Source organism: Loxodonta africana, chromosome X (genome assembly GCF_030014295.1).
Source record: "Loxodonta africana isolate mLoxAfr1 chromosome X, mLoxAfr1.hap2, whole genome shotgun sequence".
NCBI classification, from domain to species: Eukaryota; Metazoa; Chordata; class Mammalia; order Proboscidea; family Elephantidae; genus Loxodonta; species Loxodonta africana.
The window spans coordinates 11,098,521-11,118,427 of record NC_087369.1 but is presented as its reverse complement, the minus strand read 5'-3'; the positions used below and the strand labels follow the sequence as shown (position 1 = coordinate 11,118,427).

The following is a 19,907-nucleotide window of genomic DNA, read 5'->3' as shown; positions in this document are numbered from 1 at the left end:
CTCAGCTACAAAAAGCCTTTAGGAATCACTGGTTGAAGCCAGCCAACTCCGCACGGGCTGATCACTTGTTTTTGTAAATAAAGTTTTATTGGCACACAGCCACAGACATTCATTTACATATCATCTGTGGCTACTTTTGCAGTACTGCGGCAGAGTTAAGTAGTTTCGACAGAGACCACATGGCCCACAAAGCCAAAAATATTTACTATCTGGTCCTCTACAGAAATAGTTTGCCAACCTGTACTCAAAAAAGTCGTATGTCTGTCAAGAAAACATTTAAACTCAAGTTTCAAAAGGATTCTGCCATTTGTAAGCATCCAAATCACAAGGTTAGAGGCACTAAGCAGTTCAACTGCCTCCCATGCCATTGAGCCTTCTCAGCTGGATGTGAGACACAGTTATTTTCTCTTCAAACTGAACTGCACCAAAGCCAAAATAATTCTGACGTGAAAATGGAAAATTAAACAAAACGAGTGATGGGAACACAAAAGCCACCCTCTTCTCTTTCAGCACCCTCGTTCTTTTCCCCGGGAAAGTATACCTCTCCAATGATATCAGTCTGAGACCCAGCATCACAGAACTGTTGAGGTAAACAGGAATCGACAAGCACGCCCGGATTGGGAGGAAAATCTTGTAGAGAGTCGGTAAGAGAGAAGCTATTCTTGAAGCCATCGGTAAGCTTAGCCAGGCTCTGGAATAGAATGAGACAAGAGATTTGAATAGAGATGTCAGTGCTGATCCTCCCCTTAGGAGGAGCCTTTCTGCTTTGCTTCTAGGTCTGCTACTTGATTACGAGAGATTTTTCCCACTCTGGCCCCCATCATTACATTCAAAAGAAATGTTTTTCACCACATGCTCCTTTAAGAAGATTCTTCGTCATTTAAATGAGATAGAGACTGAGTCATCCTGGCAACGTGGGACTCTATATACAGAGAACAATTGTGGGACCATTTTCACTATTTTTTAAACCTTCATATTTCCTAAAGAAAAACATGAGCAATTCAATACGAAACTCTCTATGAGTGAATGAGTCTGAGAAAGATTAATACCCGCTCGAGATCTTAATAGATAAACCGCACAGAGGACGAAAACATCTCTCAGATGATGCTTGCCTATTTCCATAACCTGGTTTTTAAGTCATAATTCTACATGGTCAAAGGTAATCTCTTACGAGTGCTCAATCAGTTGCTGTGGAGTCAATTCCAACTCATGGCGACCCCATGTGTGTCAGGGTAGATCTGTGCTCCAATGGGGTTTTCAATGGCTAATCAGCAGGCCCTTCTTCCAAGGTGCTTCTGGGTGGACTTGAACCGCCAACCGTCTGGTTAGCAGCCAAGTGCATCAACCATCTGTACTACCCAGGGACTCCCATATGATGTTAATTTGTGAAAAGTTAGAGTATGTATTCTGGCACTGGAACAATTCGGTGTGGAAATCAGATTTTCTACCATTTCTTCAGACTTTTGAAGAAATGGCAGAAAGAGACATTACTACAAACACAAGAATCAGAGCAGCCAGGTGCAGAATGACTCATGTAGCTGGCCCTAGACTACCTGGCTGTATGTAGTCGTCTTGCCATGGGTTAACAGTGTTGAGTTAGGATAAGAAAGACAAAAGGAATTATTTAATTTTAATGGAAGAGAACTTTGCCTGTGCCTCTCCCTGGAGCTTCTCGAACACAGAGACTTCCAAGAAGATGCTGGGGCCTGAAGCGTCTTCCAGAAATTCTATCTCCTGCCTCCATGGCAGGGAACCCAAGCAAGGCAACAGGTTGGCTTATCCCAGCCCTGTACATTGTGGCCTTAGAGAGGCCAGGGCAGGGCGCCCTGCTTGATTGTCCAGGGGGACACCTCTGTGTCCCCACCAGGAGAGACCCTGGGCCACATCAGGGCTTGGGCTTGCCTTATATAGAGAATGGATGTTCGACTGCAGCCCACACGGAGGCCTCAGAAACAGCAGCTGTTCCTGTTGTCACTATTGCTTCAAGAAACTCTAATAAGTCATCATTCACTTATCATGACCCGGAGAGGTTATTTGTACATATGGATTTTGGGGTTCTGTCTTCCAAGGCTCTATCTAATTCAGTAGGCCTGGGGCGGAGCCTTGTAATCTGCATTTTTAACATGCACCAAGTGACTTGAAGCAATCAGCCCACTGCCTTGGCTTCAGGAAACACCACCAAACCCAGTCATTATTTGTGCGCCTGTCTCATTTGGCCTTTGAGTCTGAGCTGGCACGTCGTACATTCCACAGAATCTAGACACAGGCCTTCCAGGCACTAGGGATTCATTTAGTGTGGTGACGGAAAAAGAAGCACCTGAATGCATTTCAACGTCAAGCAGAAAGACCAGCATGCGCTCACTTGCAAAACTGCAAAAGCTCAATACTCCCGGCTATGTAATTTAAAAACATCCACATGGTGGAACACCAGGCGGCCACATCAAAGGAATGAAGCAGCTCCTTGTGTACACATATGGGAAAAGGAAGGGGACAGTGTGGTCACATGAGTGAGTGTAGGGCAGTGTGCAAAGTCCCAAGCTGTGTGGGAGGGCAGCTGAACACGCATTCCTATTTCTGTGTGTCTGTGCAAAAATGGGACGGGTGCTCAATCAATCAATCAAAGTAGTCAGAACAGGGTGGACAGGAAGACTTCTTATCACACACCTTTTCCATTATTTTGATTGTTGAAGAATGTGAATGTATTATCTACTGCTGTCAGTTGAACTGTGCCCCCCAAAAAGATATGCTCAGGTTCTAACCTCCGGTACCTGTAAATGTGACCTTATTTAGAAATAGGGCCTGTGCAAAAGTAATTAAGGTATGGCCATACTGGATTAGGTGGGCCCTCAATCCAGTGACTGGTGCCCTTCTAAGAAGAATGAATTGAGACACAGGGAGAAAGCCACGTGGCAACGGAGGCAGAGATAGCGGTGATATGTCTATAAGCCGAGGAATGCCAGGATTGCCAGCAACCACCAGAAGCTAGAAAAGGCAAGGGAAGATTCTTCCCTAGAGCCTTTAGAGAGAGCATGGCCCTGCTGACACCTTGACTTTGGACTTCTGGCCTCCAGAATTGTGAGAGAATATATTCTCATTGTTCTAAACCATCTGGCTTGTGATTCTTTGTTATGGCAGCCCTAGGCAGCTAACATACCTATTTTAAAACATATTTTACATATACATATATATGTTGAGTTGCTGTTTGTTGCTGTTGTTGTGTGCATCGAGTGGATTCTGACTCATAGCGACCCCATGTGACAGAGGAGAACTGCCCCATAGGGTTTTCTTGGCTGGAGTTTTTATGGGAGCACATTGCCAGGTCTTTCTCCTGCAGAGCCGCTGGGTGGGTTCAAACCACTGAACTTTCAGTTAGCAGTTGAGCTCCTAACCGTCTGCGCCATCAGGGCTCTTTTACAATATATAGATATATGAAAATATTATATTTTTTTTAGACAAGCCAGATGACTAGACAGTGGCTCTGAGGAGCAGCTGCATCCCTGCCTCTCACCTGCATCAGATCCCGCCTCTCCTTCTCGCCTGTACAAATGGCTTTCTTGATGGTCCGGAGCTCATTCATGATGGCCTGTGCCTCGTCCAGCTTATAGTTGGTGTGAGCACTTGACATCTTACGGTCAATCCTGGTTAAGAAAGAAAAATAAGAGTCATTCCACATGAGATCCTAAGATTTCATTAAACAAGCCAAAAAAGCTTCACAGAAAGGTAAGACCATTAAAAACAACGTTTTGGCAAAGAGAAAGACAGATGGCCATAAAACCTTCCTTCCTTGTGGTAAATGCAAAGAAATGCAACTCTGCTGGGTGGACGACTTCCTTTGCTCCATGAGAATCCTACGCAGGTGAGAATACTCCAGTGAGAATGCCCATGTTCTCTACTAACGATAAAGCAATGAGATAATTGGCTTTAGTAATTTCCCAAGATTGTAAACTCCCTGAGAGTAGGACTGTGTCTTATTTGTTCATCCTCAGCATCTAGGTTAGTGGTCAAAAATGCATAATAGACATACAAATGAGATCTATGTGCAAGGAAAATACATGGGAAACAGCAGAAAGTAAAGAACTTTCAATAATGGTGCCTTTAGCAAAAGTTGGAAAATTCTGTCTTCTCTATTTATCTCTCTTATTTAACTTTGGTTCTCATTTATTACTCTCTCCTACCCGCCTTCTCAATTCTTTCCTTCCATTCAAATATCTATCTATCCATGCATCCATCCATCCTTCCATATATCCATGCATCCATCCATCCTTCCATATATCCATCCATCCTTCCATATATCCATCCTTCCATATATCCATCCATCCATCCATCCATCCATCCATCCATCCATCCATCCATCCATCCATCCATCCATCCATCCATCCATCCTTCCATGTTTCCTTCCTTCCTTCCATGCTTCCATCCATCCTTCCGTATAGCCATCCATCCTTCCATATATCCATCCATCCATCCATCCTTCCATGCTTCCTTCCTTCCTTCCATCCTTCCGTGCTTCCTTCCTTCCTTCCATCCATCCATCCGTCATCCTTCTTTCCTTCCTTATTTCCATTCATCCATGCGTCCATCAGTGCATCCCTCGGTCCAAATATCCTCCCATCCATCCATCCATGCATGAATGTATTTATCCTTCTAAATATCCTTCCTTCCTTCCTCCCTCCCTCCCTCCCTCCCATCCATCCATCCATCCTTCATTCATCCTTCTTTCCTTCCTTATTTCCATTCATCCATGCATCCATCAGTGCATCCCTCCAAACATCCATCCATCCAAATATCCTCCCATCCATCCATCCACATATGAATGTATTTATCCTTCTAAATATCCTTCCTTCCTCCCTCCCTCCATCCATCCATCCAAATACCCATCCTTCCATTCAAATGTCTGTCTGTCTGTCTGTCTGTCTGTCTACTCAAACATCCATGTATCCATTCAACACTTGCGCATGCCAGGCCTGGTTCTGTGTGGTAGGGGCAGAACACTGTACAAAACAAGACTTGGCTCTGGTTTCAAAGAGCAGACAGTCTTTCTGTAGCCTATCCTTTTTCAAATCACGTCTAAGTCTTGAGCCTTGGTAGCCCTCAGGGCTAAAGAAGTTGTAAAACTTTGCTCTAGAAATGGAACAAACTCCTCTTCTGGAAAGTACTTAGCTTATGTTCTAGGTTCCAAATCTACCGTAACATGGGTTCTGGTTCTAAATGTTTTCCCCGTGTTATCCTGAAAAGCTGGATCCTTGACTACCAACCCAAAGTTCTCTACTTTTCACTCACAAAAACATCCCAGCGTGCCAGCGAATATGTGCCACATTCCAGCACTACCATTCAGTAGCGATGGGACCTTGGGCAGGCTACTCCACCTCTTTACACCTGTTTCCTTATGTGTAAATGGAGGTGCTAAAAATATTTCTCTTCTAGGGTAGGTGAGAAACTTAATGAGGAAAAGCAAGGGAAGGGCTCATTGGGCAGGATGCCAGGTGTATAATGTTTGCGGTGATTGTCATTATCAGGGTAACGTTGAATCTACTCATTTATGGTAGGAAAAGTCAATGATTTACCAACTCCAGTCCTTCTCTATCATTAACAAATTCCCTGCAGCATATATCACAACTCACAACAAAACTTGGCACGAGAGGTATTTGAATAATCGGCACCCTTGAAATAGGAGCAGGGCAAATAAAACAAGCAGCAGGAACCCATTCGCTCCTTGGGAATAAGGGCACTAGAGTTAGACAGCATGGCTGTTGCCCATCAGGTACAAATAAAATGTTTATGGAAAGAGTCCTGAGCACTTTCATGCAGACAGTGGATACGAGCATACCACTGGACCCCAAACATCAAGTGGCAACACCCCTAAATCCAAATACCACCTGCTCTTCTGAGCATGCCCAGAATGCTTCAAGTGTACAGACTCTTAAGTTTCTAAGACACATATTTCCTTGATTGTTCCTACAAAGCAGAATTCTTGACTTACACAACTTTATCAAACAGTACGTGTATTAATTCGGAAAAGGAGGGTAAGCATAGTTGCACAACTTGAAGGATGTAATCAATGTCACTGAACTATACATGTAGAAATTGTCGGATTGGTGTATATTCTCAACAATAACAAAAAATAAATAACTTTTTTAAAAGTACATGTATTCTTAAGCATAAGAGTGTTTGGTGCAGCAAGATAAACTAAGAGAGAAAGAAGAAAAGTCTGGGATGTGGACACTTTTTTTTCCTTTCTCTCTGCTCTCATGAAAGCCCAGAGTTGGCACCTTCACAAAAGAGTTCATCTGAAAGATCAAGGTGGTAAGCTTTAATACTTCACAGCACCCTGAGGGGCATCGTGAGATTTAGCCATCGAATATAAAATGCTCTTAGCATAGTGATGGCACTTAGCATAGTGATGGCTGTTAAAAAGTGGTAGCCATAGCAAGGACAGGGACAGTGGCACAGCAGGAATATTAATCCTTTATACATTTTGAAAATTCTTTTATATTGTCCCTCAAAACCGGCCCCACTTCCACCACAATGACTGGCTTTATCACTCACTGCTGTTGCCTTACACAGGCCTACAGGTCAACTGCGATACCCACGAGAGGCCTTTTACTTTCTGACCCACAATGTTATGCAGGGCATGCTATACGGCCAACAGGTATAATGGAAAGGGAACAGACCCAGAAGTCAGGGCTTAGCTCTGATGCAAATTAACTGTCACCTGAAGAAGTCTCAACACCCAGGAGTCTTGGTGACTTTGTGAAGGTACCAGGCTTAGGATGGGGTTCCCAAACCTAGCTGACCACCAAAACCATCTGTGAAGTTAAAAAAAAAAAAATACAGTGTCCTGGGTCCCCCTACAGATGGAACTAGAAGATTTCTTAATTCATCAACCAGGTCCTAGAACCACTAGGCTGGAGCCTGTTTTCATACTAATTATTAGCGGATGGACGCTATATAACTGTCATAATGAAACGGACAGGGCAGTGGTGGCTCAGTGGTAAAATTCCTGCCTTCCTTTTGGGAGACTCAGGTTCTATTCTGGGCCAATGCACCTCATGTGAGGACACCACCCACATGTCAGTGGAGGCTTGCCTGTCGCCATGATGCTGAACAGGTTTCAACAGAGCTTCCAGACTAAGATGGACTAGGAAGAAAGGCCTGGTGACCTGCTTCTGAAAATCAGCCAATGAAAACCCTATGGATCACAATGGTCCGATCGCATTGCACATGGGGTCACCACGAGTCAGGGGCCGACTCAATGGCAGCTAACAACAACAACTAAATTAAACTCACACGTCCTCTACACATTTCTAAATATCCTCTGAATCGACAGTAGAAAGACTTGTGACAGAGAACCATTTCTGCACTAAATTGTTCACAGACAAAGCAACACCAGAAACAGAGATGAAACTTTTGCATTCCATCTCCAGTTGGGGAGTGCGGGCTGGGGGGAGGCCCCTGTAGAGTGCGGTTTGTCTTACAGGGATACCAGAAACGCCAAGACATATGACGGCAGAACACACAAAGCACAGGGAAAGCCCATGTGTTTTTCCATTTTAGACACTCTATGGAGAGAACGGAAAGCGAAGAGTCTCTGACGCAAGGCAGAAATACAAGGCCGTACATCTCACAGCACTAAATCTGCCAACAAAGTGGCCCAACTTTTCTCTCACGGAAAATCTAGACTCATTTACGTAATAATGGCTCCTTGTATTCATCTTCTGATAAAGGGGCCTTCCGATATATGCATTTTTAATTGGAAATTAAATGAACCACATGTGGTTCACGAACCACAACACATCGAATCTAATGAAGTCTGTCGAAGAGGGTTATTACCCCATTTCCAGACAGCAAGTCCGAAGTCAGAAAAATCGGGTTGTTCTCTAGCACCTCTGCTAACCGGTTCTACCTGCTTCTCCTACATCAGAACTACAGCAAATAAATCCCCACACTGCACTAATACCCACAGAGAGCGATGAAGCTCTACCACATTAAATAAATTTTTTTCAAGTGCCTGGAAATAAATGCTAATCGAATATCCATATAGGTTACGGACACATACCCATTGTTAAGGCTGCAATATGAGACTCTAACCATGTCAGCTCGGTTTTATACTTAAACATGATTTACTTACAGCTTTTAGGAGCTATAAATCCTGACAGTGTGGCCATCAGGAAATCTTGGAAGGGACCCAGCAGCCTCTCAAGGCACTGAATTATAGGATGGGAATGGCTGCCACACAAAGGAAAACAAGGCCCAATTTCCGACAGGAGCAGGATCAGCAGTCCCTGGAATTGAGTCCATCAGTAGACACGGCAGAGCAGTCGTGAGAACAGAAACTGACCACGAGGGAAGGGGCCTGGGTACTGATGGTGGCTCACTGCATGTGGCTCTGAGACCTTGAAGAAGAGCTAAGTCTTATCTGAAAAAATAAGAAGACTGGACTCCAACAGTTGTTTTTCCCCTGTTGTGAGGGTGTCCTGGAGTGGGGAGACAGGAGTAGCTAAGGGGGCTCAGAAACCCTCACCCCTGCTTCAACGAGTAGCTCCTCTTTGCTCAGTCTTATATATTCCAGTTCCATATAAGCTGTTGTTTATAGGGAGCAACAGTGAAAAAGATTCCACTGTTAAAAAAAGGAGCAAATGGATGTTTATAGCAGCATTATTTATAATAGCCAAAAGGCAGAACCAACTCAAATGTCCATCAAGTGATGAACAGATAAACACAATGTGGTTCATCCATACAGTGGAATGCTGTTCAGCCATAAAAAAGAATGAAAAACCGATTCATGTTACAGCCCGCTTGACCCTTGTTACAGCATGCTTGAACCTCGAAAACATCACGCTGAGTGAAAGCAGCCAATAACAAAGGGCCACATATTGTATAATTCTATTCAAAAGAAATGTCCAGAATATGAAAATCTATAGAGACACGAAGTAGATTAGTGGTTGCCTAGGAGCCCTGGTGGCCCAGTGGTTAAGAACTATGGCTGCTAATCAAAAGGCTGGCAGTTCGAATGCACCAGCCGCTCCTTGCAACCCTATGGGGCAGTTCTACTCTGTCCTATAGGGTCGCTAGGAGTCAGAATCAACTCAAGGGCAATGGGTTTGGTTTTGGTTTAGGGCATTGGGGGATGAGGAAATGGGAGGAGTGATAGTTAAAGTTGTGAGGCTCCTTTTTTAAGTGATGGAAATGTTCTAAAATTGACTGTGGTGATGGTCGCATGTATCTGTGACGACTGAATTGTACACTTGATACGGGTGAATTGTGTGGTAAGTGAATTACATCTCAAAAAATCTTTCCTTTTTTTAAGTGTAAAAGCCATGATATAACACAGTCTCAAAGCTCTAGATAGCTCTGACATACCATCAAGAACTAGTATATAAAAATAGCTAGATCTATCACCTGGTAAGGTGACTGAGTCTTATTACGTGTTTTATATTTGTTCTCTCTTTTAATCCTCTCGACCACCTTAGAGATAAATATAATCATCTTAGCCTTTATAATGAATACATTGAGGCTCGGAGAGACTAACTAAGGAGCCCAAGATCCAACTGCACATCTCCCAACTCGAAAACTTGCATCTGATCAGTGTGCGCAATGCTTCTTCCTACTATGTATGCACACTGCTGAGAGTGTCACCAATCACACCCCTGTAGAAGCTAGGCAAACTTGGCTCATAGGTTTTCATATGTGCAAAGTACGTTTCATACAACTCAAACCATGGCCATTTTTCAATTGTAATAAATCTTCATCTAAAAAAAACTTCAAAGGAAAGGTAACCTCTCTTCCTTCACATCTGTAAAACTCACTTATTTGAGAGTTCTCTCTTCTTTAAAAGTCCTATACAACTGAAGTTTAGTCAAATTCAGACGGCATGCTTAATTTCTCAGGATTTTCTAAAATATCATTGTACTCAAATTCATGTAGAAAATCACAACATGTGTGGCTACCAAAGAATTGTCTTATTTTAATTTTAATTAAGGGCCCAAGACAGTGCTCACATCTCAAATAAAATTAGAGAATAAAAGCCAGTACTAATAAAGACATAAGATATTAAAAAAAAACATAAAAACAGACAAAAATTGGTGTGCAGACATAGCTCGTGTTTCCTTTTCAACCCTCTATATTTTGCTACTAAGCTTTAGGGAGGTTAAGTGACTTGCTCAAGGTCACACAACCAGTAAGAAGTACAGTGACATTCACAGCTGAGGCTTCCTCACGCCAGCACTCATCCACTTCATGGGTGGGTGAGCAATTCCCTTAAAGTAAAGGCCTCCAAATCCACATTTGTGTCAAAGCAAAAGACTATCCACATAACCAAATTTTGTCCCAAAGTTGGCTTTTGAAAGAAATGGGCTGAAAAAAAAAAAGAAAGTGAAGCTTCATCTTCAAATGATGAACATAGTATAATAGCTGAAAGGCATTTCAGAGACATTTACCACCAACCTTTCCCTCCCCTAAAGTTTCCATAGGTGGTGTTCAACTTAAGATGTTGAGAGAACTGTACTGGAAAAGTAAGAGTAAAACAGAACAACTTCTTAACCCCACATCTTGCTGAAAAAGCCTCCCAGGCCTCGAAATAGAGTGCACATTAATACCACAGATTAGAACCCAAATGAATGTGAAGTTTTGTCACAGCTTCTGCCTTCTACATCACCAGCTCTGGCGGGGGACCTTGACTGAGCCTCTGAGAACTTCTGGCAGGCCTTCGATCAACAGCAGGTCCCACAGCAGGTACACTGCTCTTGCTGTTTCCACCCCCATTTTTGTAGGCTTTACTGTTATCTGAGTCTTGCCAGCATTTTCGCATGGACTGTACCTTATGTGCTATGTAATGGGACACTGTTCAATCGAAGCCTGCTCTAACTGTGAACAATCGCATTCTCTTCTGAAATGACTAAATCCCCTCAGACAGAAAACACTTCCGATATTTAATAACGCCTCATTCTAGGATCAAATGCTCAGCAGTGTATAGCCGCTGTTATTTAAGGAAACGAATGGTTACTTTAACTTCATTCACACCACCCCCATAGGGAAGTTAATCAAGCAATTAAAAGGTTCGAAGCAAAGTGGCTTGCCCTATGGTTAAAACAGCACCTCATGGAAGCTGGTTATTGGAACATGTGGTGAGCGCTCTTTCTGTGATTTGAACAGCAGTGATAATAGGACTTATAAAAACATAAGGTCACAATACAAAATATAAGACAGATTTTAGAAGAGAAGGAAACGCTAGAGGGCAGTTAAGAAGACAATTGTTAGTTGCCACCGAGTCAGCCCTCGACGCATGACAACCCCACGCACAATGGAACAAAACACTGTTTGCTCCTGCACCATTCTCGTGATCATCTGCAGATCATACTGTCATATCCATAAGGTTTTCTTTGGCTGGTTTTCGGAAGGAGATCACCAGGCCTTTCTTCCTAGTCCATCTTAGTCTGGAAGCTCTGCTGAAACCTGTTCAGCATCCTAGCAACACACAAACCTCCACTGACAGACGGGTGGGGGCTGGGCATGAGGCACACTGGCTGCTAAGAAGGCTATGAGGCTGATCTACAGAGACCTCCTGAGAGCCTCACAGGGCGGGAAACAAAAAGGGGAGAAGGAGGGGTGAGCAGGGGGAGCCCGGGACATTTTTAGGGCAGTGAAACTCTTCTGCATGATACTGTAATGGCGAACACGTGACCTTAGGCATTTGTCAAAACCCACAGGACTCTACAGCACAAAGAGTGAAGCTTAATGTCAACTATGGACTCTAAACCAAAACCAAACCCACTGCCGTCAAGTCGATTCCGACTCATAGCGACCCTATAGGACAGAGTAGAACTGCCCCATAGAGTTTCCAAGGAGCACCTGGCGGATCTGAACTGCTGACCTCTTGGTTAGCAGCCATAGAACTTAACCACTACGCCACCAGGGTTTCCACTATGGACTCTAGTTAATAATAATGTATCGATATTGGTTCATCAATTTTAACAAATGTACCTCAGGAATGCAAGGTGTTAATACCAGAAGAAACAGTGCAGTGAGGATAGGGATATACAGGAAACCTGTTCTTTCTGTACAATATTTCTATAAACCTAAAACTGTTCTAAAAAAACAATAATAATCTATTAGGTCCGATGGGATAGATGTTTTAAGGAAAATGGAGTAGGGGGCAGAGTACGATAAAGAGGGCTTCTTTAGATAGGGTGGTTAAGCAAGAATCTTGGCAAGATGTCATCTGACCAGAGACCTACGGGAAGGGAGGGAACAGGCGTGCAGGAATTTGGGGGAAAGAACATTGCGGGCACAGGAAACTACAAGTACCCATGCGAAAGGCAGGAAGGTGCCGGGTGCGATGGGCAGCCAGCAGGGAGGCCAATGGGGTTGGCGTGGGTGAGTGAGGGGGAAACCAGTGGGAGATGAGGTTGGGACTGGGAGCCCAGTCAGCCTGAGTCTGGATTTTTTTCTGTGTGAGAGAGAGAGCCATAGGCGCACAGCAGAGGATATATTTTCAAAGCAACCCTGTGGCTACCACGTGAGAACAGCAGTCGCGGTGGAAGCTGCGCGAAGGGATCAGGTTGCAGGTGCAGAGACATCACACCCTGGACGACGTATGAGGGAAAAAGGGGGGCAGGGCGGTGTTTGCCTAGAAGGTCTTCCACCGCTGCAACTGCGGGTGCTCACGGACGTCGTAGGCACGTGGCGAAGAAGGGCTTCAGCGTCAGGTGAGCCTGGGGAACTCAGGGTTCGCCAATGTCAAAGGAACTTCCTGACTGCAGGACAACTCAGAATCTAAAGCCAGGTACATTCTAGATCAAGAGGTGAGAACTAGAGAGGAAAGTCTCCTCGCACCCAATTGGTGCGCCTCATGGATCACCCATTTGCGTACATCATTGTTCTGATTCTTCCTCCTTTGCCTCTGGCTACAAGTAACAAGTTACATTAAAATAATTTTACAAAACAAGCTTCCAAAACTTTGGGTCAGGAGAGTCCAGTAGATATTCCACTGGCAAAGAATAGTCCAATTTTTCTGAAGACTTTCATTATTCATTGTGTCGCTCCTTGTTGTGTTTTCAAAAACAGTTTCATCAAGTATTCATAAAGCATATATACACACACACACACACACACACACACATCCTGAGAACTTTTATAAAGGGCAGCAAGAGAAACGCAAATCAAAACTACCCTGAGATACTACTTCTCCTCTACAGACTGTCCAAAACTCAACAGCTTGACAACACACTCTGTTGGCAAAGCTGGGGAAATGGAAACACTCTTCTTTCGGTGGTAGGAATGAAAAATGTCAACCCTTGTGATGGTGAACTTTATCTGTCAGCTTGGCTGGGTTGTGGTGACCAGCTGCTTGGTCAAAGACTAGTCTAGATGTTACTGTGAAGGTATTTTGTAGCTGTGGTTAACATCTACAATCAGTTGACTTTAAGTTAAGTAGACTACCCCTGATAATGTAGATGGGCCTCCTCCAATCATTTGAAGGCCTTAAGAGCAAAAGCTGAGGCTTCCCAAAGGAGAAGCATTCTGGCTCAAGACGATAACAGAGAAATCTTACCTGAGTTTCCAGCCTGTTGCCTGTCGTATAAATTTTAGACTTGCCAGCCCCCACAACCACAGGAGTCAGTTCCTTAAAATCAATATCTATTTATCTGAAGACCTGGTGGTGCAGCGGTTAAACGTTAAGGCTGCTAACCAAAAGGTCAGCAGTTCAAGTCCACCAGCCGCTCCTTGGAAACCCTATGTGGCAGTGCTACTCTGTCCTATAGGGTCACTATGAGTCAGAATCAACTTGACAGCAGCAGGTTTGGTTTTTTGGTCTATCTCTTTCTCTCCCATTTTTCTGGAGAACTTTGATAATACCCCCACAGGGGGAAATCTGATACTATCTAACAATACCACAAATGCATTTGCCCTTTTAATCTGGCAATCCCACTTTCAGAAGCTTATCCTGAAAGATACGCATGCAAAACCTTAGGTGAACCACTAATGGGAAAAGTTATAAATAGATGCATCAGGCTGACAGTGCTGGAAGTCCCTGAGAAGATTCTCATCACAAAAGAAATAACCGAACAGTAACGTCCTCCTGATGGAAGTAACACACTCCCACCTGTAAAATATTCTTGCCAAGGGGAAAAAAAAACCAAGCTTGAATCAGATCAAGCCTCTGGAACTAATCACTCCAGTTTGCATAAATAACAGGAGACAGGGGAACATGTTAAATGGTACCAGGCAGATTCAAGCAGCAAAATCCACCATGAGGGAAATCCTACCAAACCCCAAAACCAACCCCGTTGCCGTTGAGTGGATTCCAAGTCACAGTGACCCTGTAGGACAGAGCTGAACTTCCCCATAGGGTTTCTAAGGCTACAATCTTTATGGAAGCAGACTGTCACATCTTTCTCCCATGGAGCAGCTTTTGTGTTCCAACTGCCAACCTTTTGATTAGCAGCCAAGCACTGAACCACTGCGCTGCCAGGGCTCCTGGAAAATTCTACAGAAAAAGCAAATTAGTTTCCTCAACAAATTGAGTTAAAAACAAAAAAGGATGGAAAAGTGCATATGGAAAGACATATCAACCAACTGCAATGTATACATTTGCATTTGAATCTTGATTCAAACAAACCTAGAAAATGTGAAAATTCCCCGGGGAGATGAGGATATTAAGGACTTACTGTGGAGTATGCTGGAGTCCCTGGGGGGTGCAACCAGTAACACGCCTGGTTGCTCACCAAAAGGCTGGGGTTTCCAGCTCATCCAGAGGCGCCTCAAAACAAAGGTCTGGTGATCTACTTATGAAAAAGCAGCCACTGGAGACCCCACGGAGCACAGTTCTGACACGCATGGGGCTGCCGTGAGTCGGAAGGGACCGGCCGGCTGGCTGGCAAGCATGGGAAGGGTATTACCGTTACGGCTTTGAAAAGAGTCCATAATTTTAGGAGATATGTTTCTGAATTAACAATCACTCTGGGATTTGCTTCAAAATAAGGCAGTGGGAACATGGGTGTTGGGAGGGTTGAGAGACAAAACTAGACAGGCCACATGTTGTTCATCGTTGAAGTGAAGTGAAGGGTACACGAGGCTTTCATTATACTATTCTCTCTGCCTTCATATAAGTTTGACACTTCCCATAATTAAAAGTTTAGCTAGAGAGTGAAATCACTCAGACACGAAAGGGCAAATGTGGTATGATCCCACTTATATGAAGGATCTAGAACAGGCAAATGCAAAGAGACCAAAGTAGGTTGGTGGTCACCAGGGCCTGGGGGCCAGGGAAACGGGGAGGTTTCTGTTTGGATGATGGAAAACTTTTGGAAATGGATAGCGGTGATGGTTGTACAACATGATGAATGTAATGAATGTCACTGAACTGTATACATTTAAAAATGGTTAAAATGGAAAAATATTAACAAAAACATTTACAAAGGTTTAGATGGCAATTTTTCATTACATATATATTTTACAGTGAAATTTGAAGTTTAGCTACAGACATGCATGCGTGTGCATATTCTATCATAATCCAGAATATGTGTCCATGACCAGCTCTCCTCTATAAAAATTCATAACATATACAGATTTAAAAAAAAAATACAAAAGGTTCTTTTTTCCTCACTTGGACCCAAGCAGAATGAGGGATCCCTTGCTAGCCAGGAAAGCTCACCAAGATAAACAAGTTGAGCTTAAAACGTTATAAGCAGCCAAACTCCTGGTGAGGTGCTCTGGGAAAAAATACACTGGATATTCTGGGAAGCAAGAACAGCAGAAAAATTTCTAGAGGAAAATCTGGGCCTTTGCCTTAAATTGATGTTCATAATAAAATCAGAGAAGTCCGCTGATGTCCAAGAGCTCATCTATTATGTGCTTCTAGTCAGGATTTTATGGTAGGACTGCGGGGCAGGGTGGGGGGGGGGATCACATTTTCAATGCCTAAAACCTATTTTTAAAAATTCTCAATAATCTAAATTTGCATCATTAGGTCCAAATGTAAAAGTCCTATCTTCGACACCAGAAAAATAATTTTAGTCTCATTGCCTGTGTAACTCAAAGGAAGGTTAACAGATTATTTTTCACTTTTAAAGAATTTTAAGAGCAGCGTGTCAGTGTGTGTTCTCTCCTTCCTGTGAGGTTGCATAACAGAATAAAGCAACCACGCACAGGGAAAATGCAATGTTTGATGGAGAGAAAATACAACTTTCAATGGAACCAAGGCAATGTGTAGATTAAGCAACGGTCTGGCGTCTGCTCAGTCTGGAAAACCTCCATGCCCCATAGGGTTCGTACTGCTGGGTGTGGGTCCCTCAGGACCAAGGCCAGGTCCAGAACCTTACCCCGTGCCCTTCTCAGGGGAGGCTGCTCCATGAGCTCCAGCAGGCAGGAGGATACTCCCCTTGGAAAGGGCCAAATTCACAGTCACTGCTCCCAAACGTGGGATCTTGCTAATGAAAGTAGCAAAAGAAGACCAAGAGCACTAGCCCCTTGCTTTGCCAGGAGCACAACCCACACTCCGCTCTGGCTGCCAGTGTAAACTTCACACTCGCCCAGCACTAGCTTCTGCTTCCCACTTCATTACCCTGGAGCAGGGCGGCTGCCCTTCCCATCCTTGACACTATTGCAACTAAAAGAGACGAATGCCTTCCTGGCCATTCCATGGGGAAAGAGGCTTTCTGAGTCATCTGAGCACTCTGCAGTTTCTTTTCTACATCAGTCTGAAACTGACTTGGGAATACCACCTTTGTCTTCAAATGAGGACAATGGAGAGAGAATGATGGCCCCTAAGCAAAGGAGCAGCCACTAACCCCACAAGCCCATGACAAGACCCATCTCTAGAAGCGAAAGGCACCAGGCTTGGCTCCCCTCTGTGGCATGGGGTCCTGTGCAGCCTTAGACTGCTCCTAAACCACCCTAAACCCTGATCCACTTCCTGAGCACTTCTGTGAGCAAGGATTAAATTAGCTGCAACCTCTAGCACATGGGATGCCTGGCACTAAAATTATGTACGATCTACAGGTGAGACAGCAGCGATTCAGTGGTAGAATTCTCACCTTTCATGCAAGAGACTCGGGTTCAATTTCTGACCAGTGCGCCTCATGCACAGCCCCCACTGATCTGTCAGTGGGGGCTTGCCTGTTGCCATGATGCTGAACAGGTGTCAGTGAAGCTTCCAGACCAAGACGGATTGGGAAGAAAGGCTTGGCAATCTACTTCTGAAAATCAGCCAATGAAAACCCTATGGATCACAGCAGTCTGATCTGCAACTCATCATGGGGACAGTGCAGGACTGAGGAGCATTTCATTGCAGGGAGTTGCCGTGAGTTGGGGCTGACTCGATAGCAGCCAACAACGACAACAAACAAAACCTGTAGACACTGTGGAATCCTGACTCTCCCTGTGAACAAGAGAACACTACGGTGGGGCCCAATGAAATCAGTAAATAAACCTCGAACTCAGCTAGTCAGTACTAGTCACTTCTGAGGACCGTCAAACTGATTTGTTTCTGCTTATTTCTTATCCACCCAGTTAGCATAGGGGACCCAGGATGGCACTGCCACACCTTACATGGAAACATCCTGACGGGCATCCCTCAGTGTCTGGAGGCTGCTCTCATGTAAGGAATAAAGTTACAGAACCCAGACAATGCTAGTCAAACACTCATATGCACTCATTCCCTCCCTAGAAGGCACAATACTGCTGTCACATTTGACACACTGTGACTTGAGTCTGTCCACGGAATGCAGAGCAGCAGAATTCCATCCCGTTTATGGATAACAGTAACAATACTGACTCCCACCACTTACTGTGTGCCAGGCACTGGTGCCGCCCTCCAGACAATTTAGTACAATTATCACCACCAACAGGAGCCCTGGTGGTGCAGTGGTTAAGTGCTCAGCTGCTAACCGAAAGGCTGGAGGTGCAGTTTGAACCTACCAGCGGCTCTGCTGGAGAAAAGATGTGGCAGTCTGCTTCTGTAAAGATGACAGCCTTGGAAACATTATGGGGCAGTTCTACTCTGTCCTGTAGGGTCACTACGAGTTGGAACTGACTTGACGGCAACAGGTTTGGTTTGGGGTTTTTTTTTTTTTTTTAATCACCATTTACAGAAGAGAAAAGCAGGCACAAGAAGTGTGAAGCATTGTCCAAGTTCAGGAAGTGAAGCGAGGCTCTGAATTGAGACAGAATGACTCTCAATCAACAGGCATGCTACACCCTTTCTTAAGAAAATGAATTCCTTCAGATCAACAATACCACCATTTGCAAAATACTTACTTTTGTTCATTACATTTGCTGAGGTATACAGCTCATGAATTGCAAGAAATTCGCCCCCAACTCTTAGTAGGGATAAAGTCCTAATTATAAATAGGTAAACTGGAGGTAGAGCTATATAGCCCAGCACTGTCCAACAGAACCTTCCATGACAACGGAAATGTTCTATGATCTGTGCCATCCACTGCAGGAGCCACTAGCCCAGGGATTCTAAACCAGAGATGACTGTGCCCTCTGGGGACATTTGGCCCTTTCTGCAAACATTTTAGGCTGTCACAAGTCGGAGGGTGAAGGGCGACTGTTACTGGCATCTAGTGGATAATATCCTACAACACACAGGACGGCCCCCTACAGCAAGAGTTATTCAGCCCAAAATGTCAATAGTGCCAAGGTTGAGAAACGCCGCAGTCACCACATGTGGCTACTGACTTGAGTACTTGAGGTACAGCTACTGAGACTTGGGAACTAAATTTTAAATTTTAATTGAATTTAAATTTTAATTAAGACATCAAAATTTTAGAGAACAAAACCGAAAAAAAAAAAGAAATTTAAACAGCCACGTTTGTGTTGACAGTGCAGCTATAAAGAATGTGCAAACATATGTAAGGGTTTCATTTCCCAAGTATCTTGATTTAAAAGAACTGAGTATCTTCAAGTAAAATAGAGATTCTAAGCTGGACCTCTTGCATGGTCGAACACACCCAGTTTTATCCGGTAAAGCAAATGATTACAGGTCTTGGGACCGAAACGATCTCAACCTATTCTCAAACTTTATATGGGTAAGAAGCCCAGCTCGCTGGTGTGGAGCCGGGCATGGAATGCAAGTGCCTAGCAGGCCACTTTTGGTAAGCAGAACTGGCACTGTGGGATGACCCAAACGCTGGGTTAAGGGGTCCGATGCCAATGCTCACCACCAGCCCGTCTCGTCCACTGCACTGGGGAAATAGAGCATGAGCATACGTGTTAGGACCCGAAAGATGGTGAACTATGCCTGGGCAGGGCAAAGCCAGAGGAAACTCTGGTGGAGGTCCGTGGCGGTCCTGACATGCAAATTGGTCGTCCGACCTGGGTATAGGGATGAAAGACTAATCAAACCATCTAGTAGCTGGTTCCTCCGAAGTTACCCTCAAGATAGCTGGAAATGATGAGCATATATATCAAAGCATAAAAGCAAAATGCCCATGAAGCTTTAGGACACATGTCCAGGCAACAAATAGGTCAGCACAAAATGAAATCACAGGAAAATTCTCCCTTCTGTGGATGCAGGCAACTCACTCTTGCAGGGTCTCCACTCCCTTTTCTTTGTATTGCAGTTCTTGCTTCATCTGGGTCAGCTCTCGTTTTAATCTGGAAAGCTAAAGAAAAAATTACATTTTGTTTTCCAAAAACAAGCTGTGAAAAATTATTTCTAGTTACTAACATTCACATTTAAGTTCCTGACTCACTTGCAATTTCATGGATCATGTATTTTCTCCACAAACTTCCATTCACGTGCACATAAAACAGCCAATCTAGAAGAAATGCCTTGCTTATATACAAAAATCCGGGATCACTGACAGGTTCCTACCCAAATGGAGAACTAACAACTATTTTCTTTTTCAAGGTATTGATTTGCACATTACATTTAGCAAACTTGTAATACTTTTTTCATCTTT

The 19,907-nt window shown here is 44.0% G+C and overlaps 1 protein-coding gene across 1 annotated transcript in view; it reads right to left on the bottom strand.

The window, feature by feature from the left end:
• WWC3 (WWC family member 3) overlaps positions 1-19,907 on the bottom strand; it is a 127,270-nt gene that overhangs the window by 54,197 nt on the left and 53,166 nt on the right. Inside the window, exons 5-7 of the mRNA XM_064277955.1 lie at positions 19,528-19,607; positions 3,509-3,638; positions 542-691 (exon numbers count right to left, since the gene is read on the bottom strand). Coding sequence (XP_064134025.1) covers positions 542-691; positions 3,509-3,638; positions 19,528-19,607 — 360 coding nt within the window. The remainder of the gene's footprint in view (positions 1-541; positions 692-3,508; positions 3,639-19,527; positions 19,608-19,907) is intronic.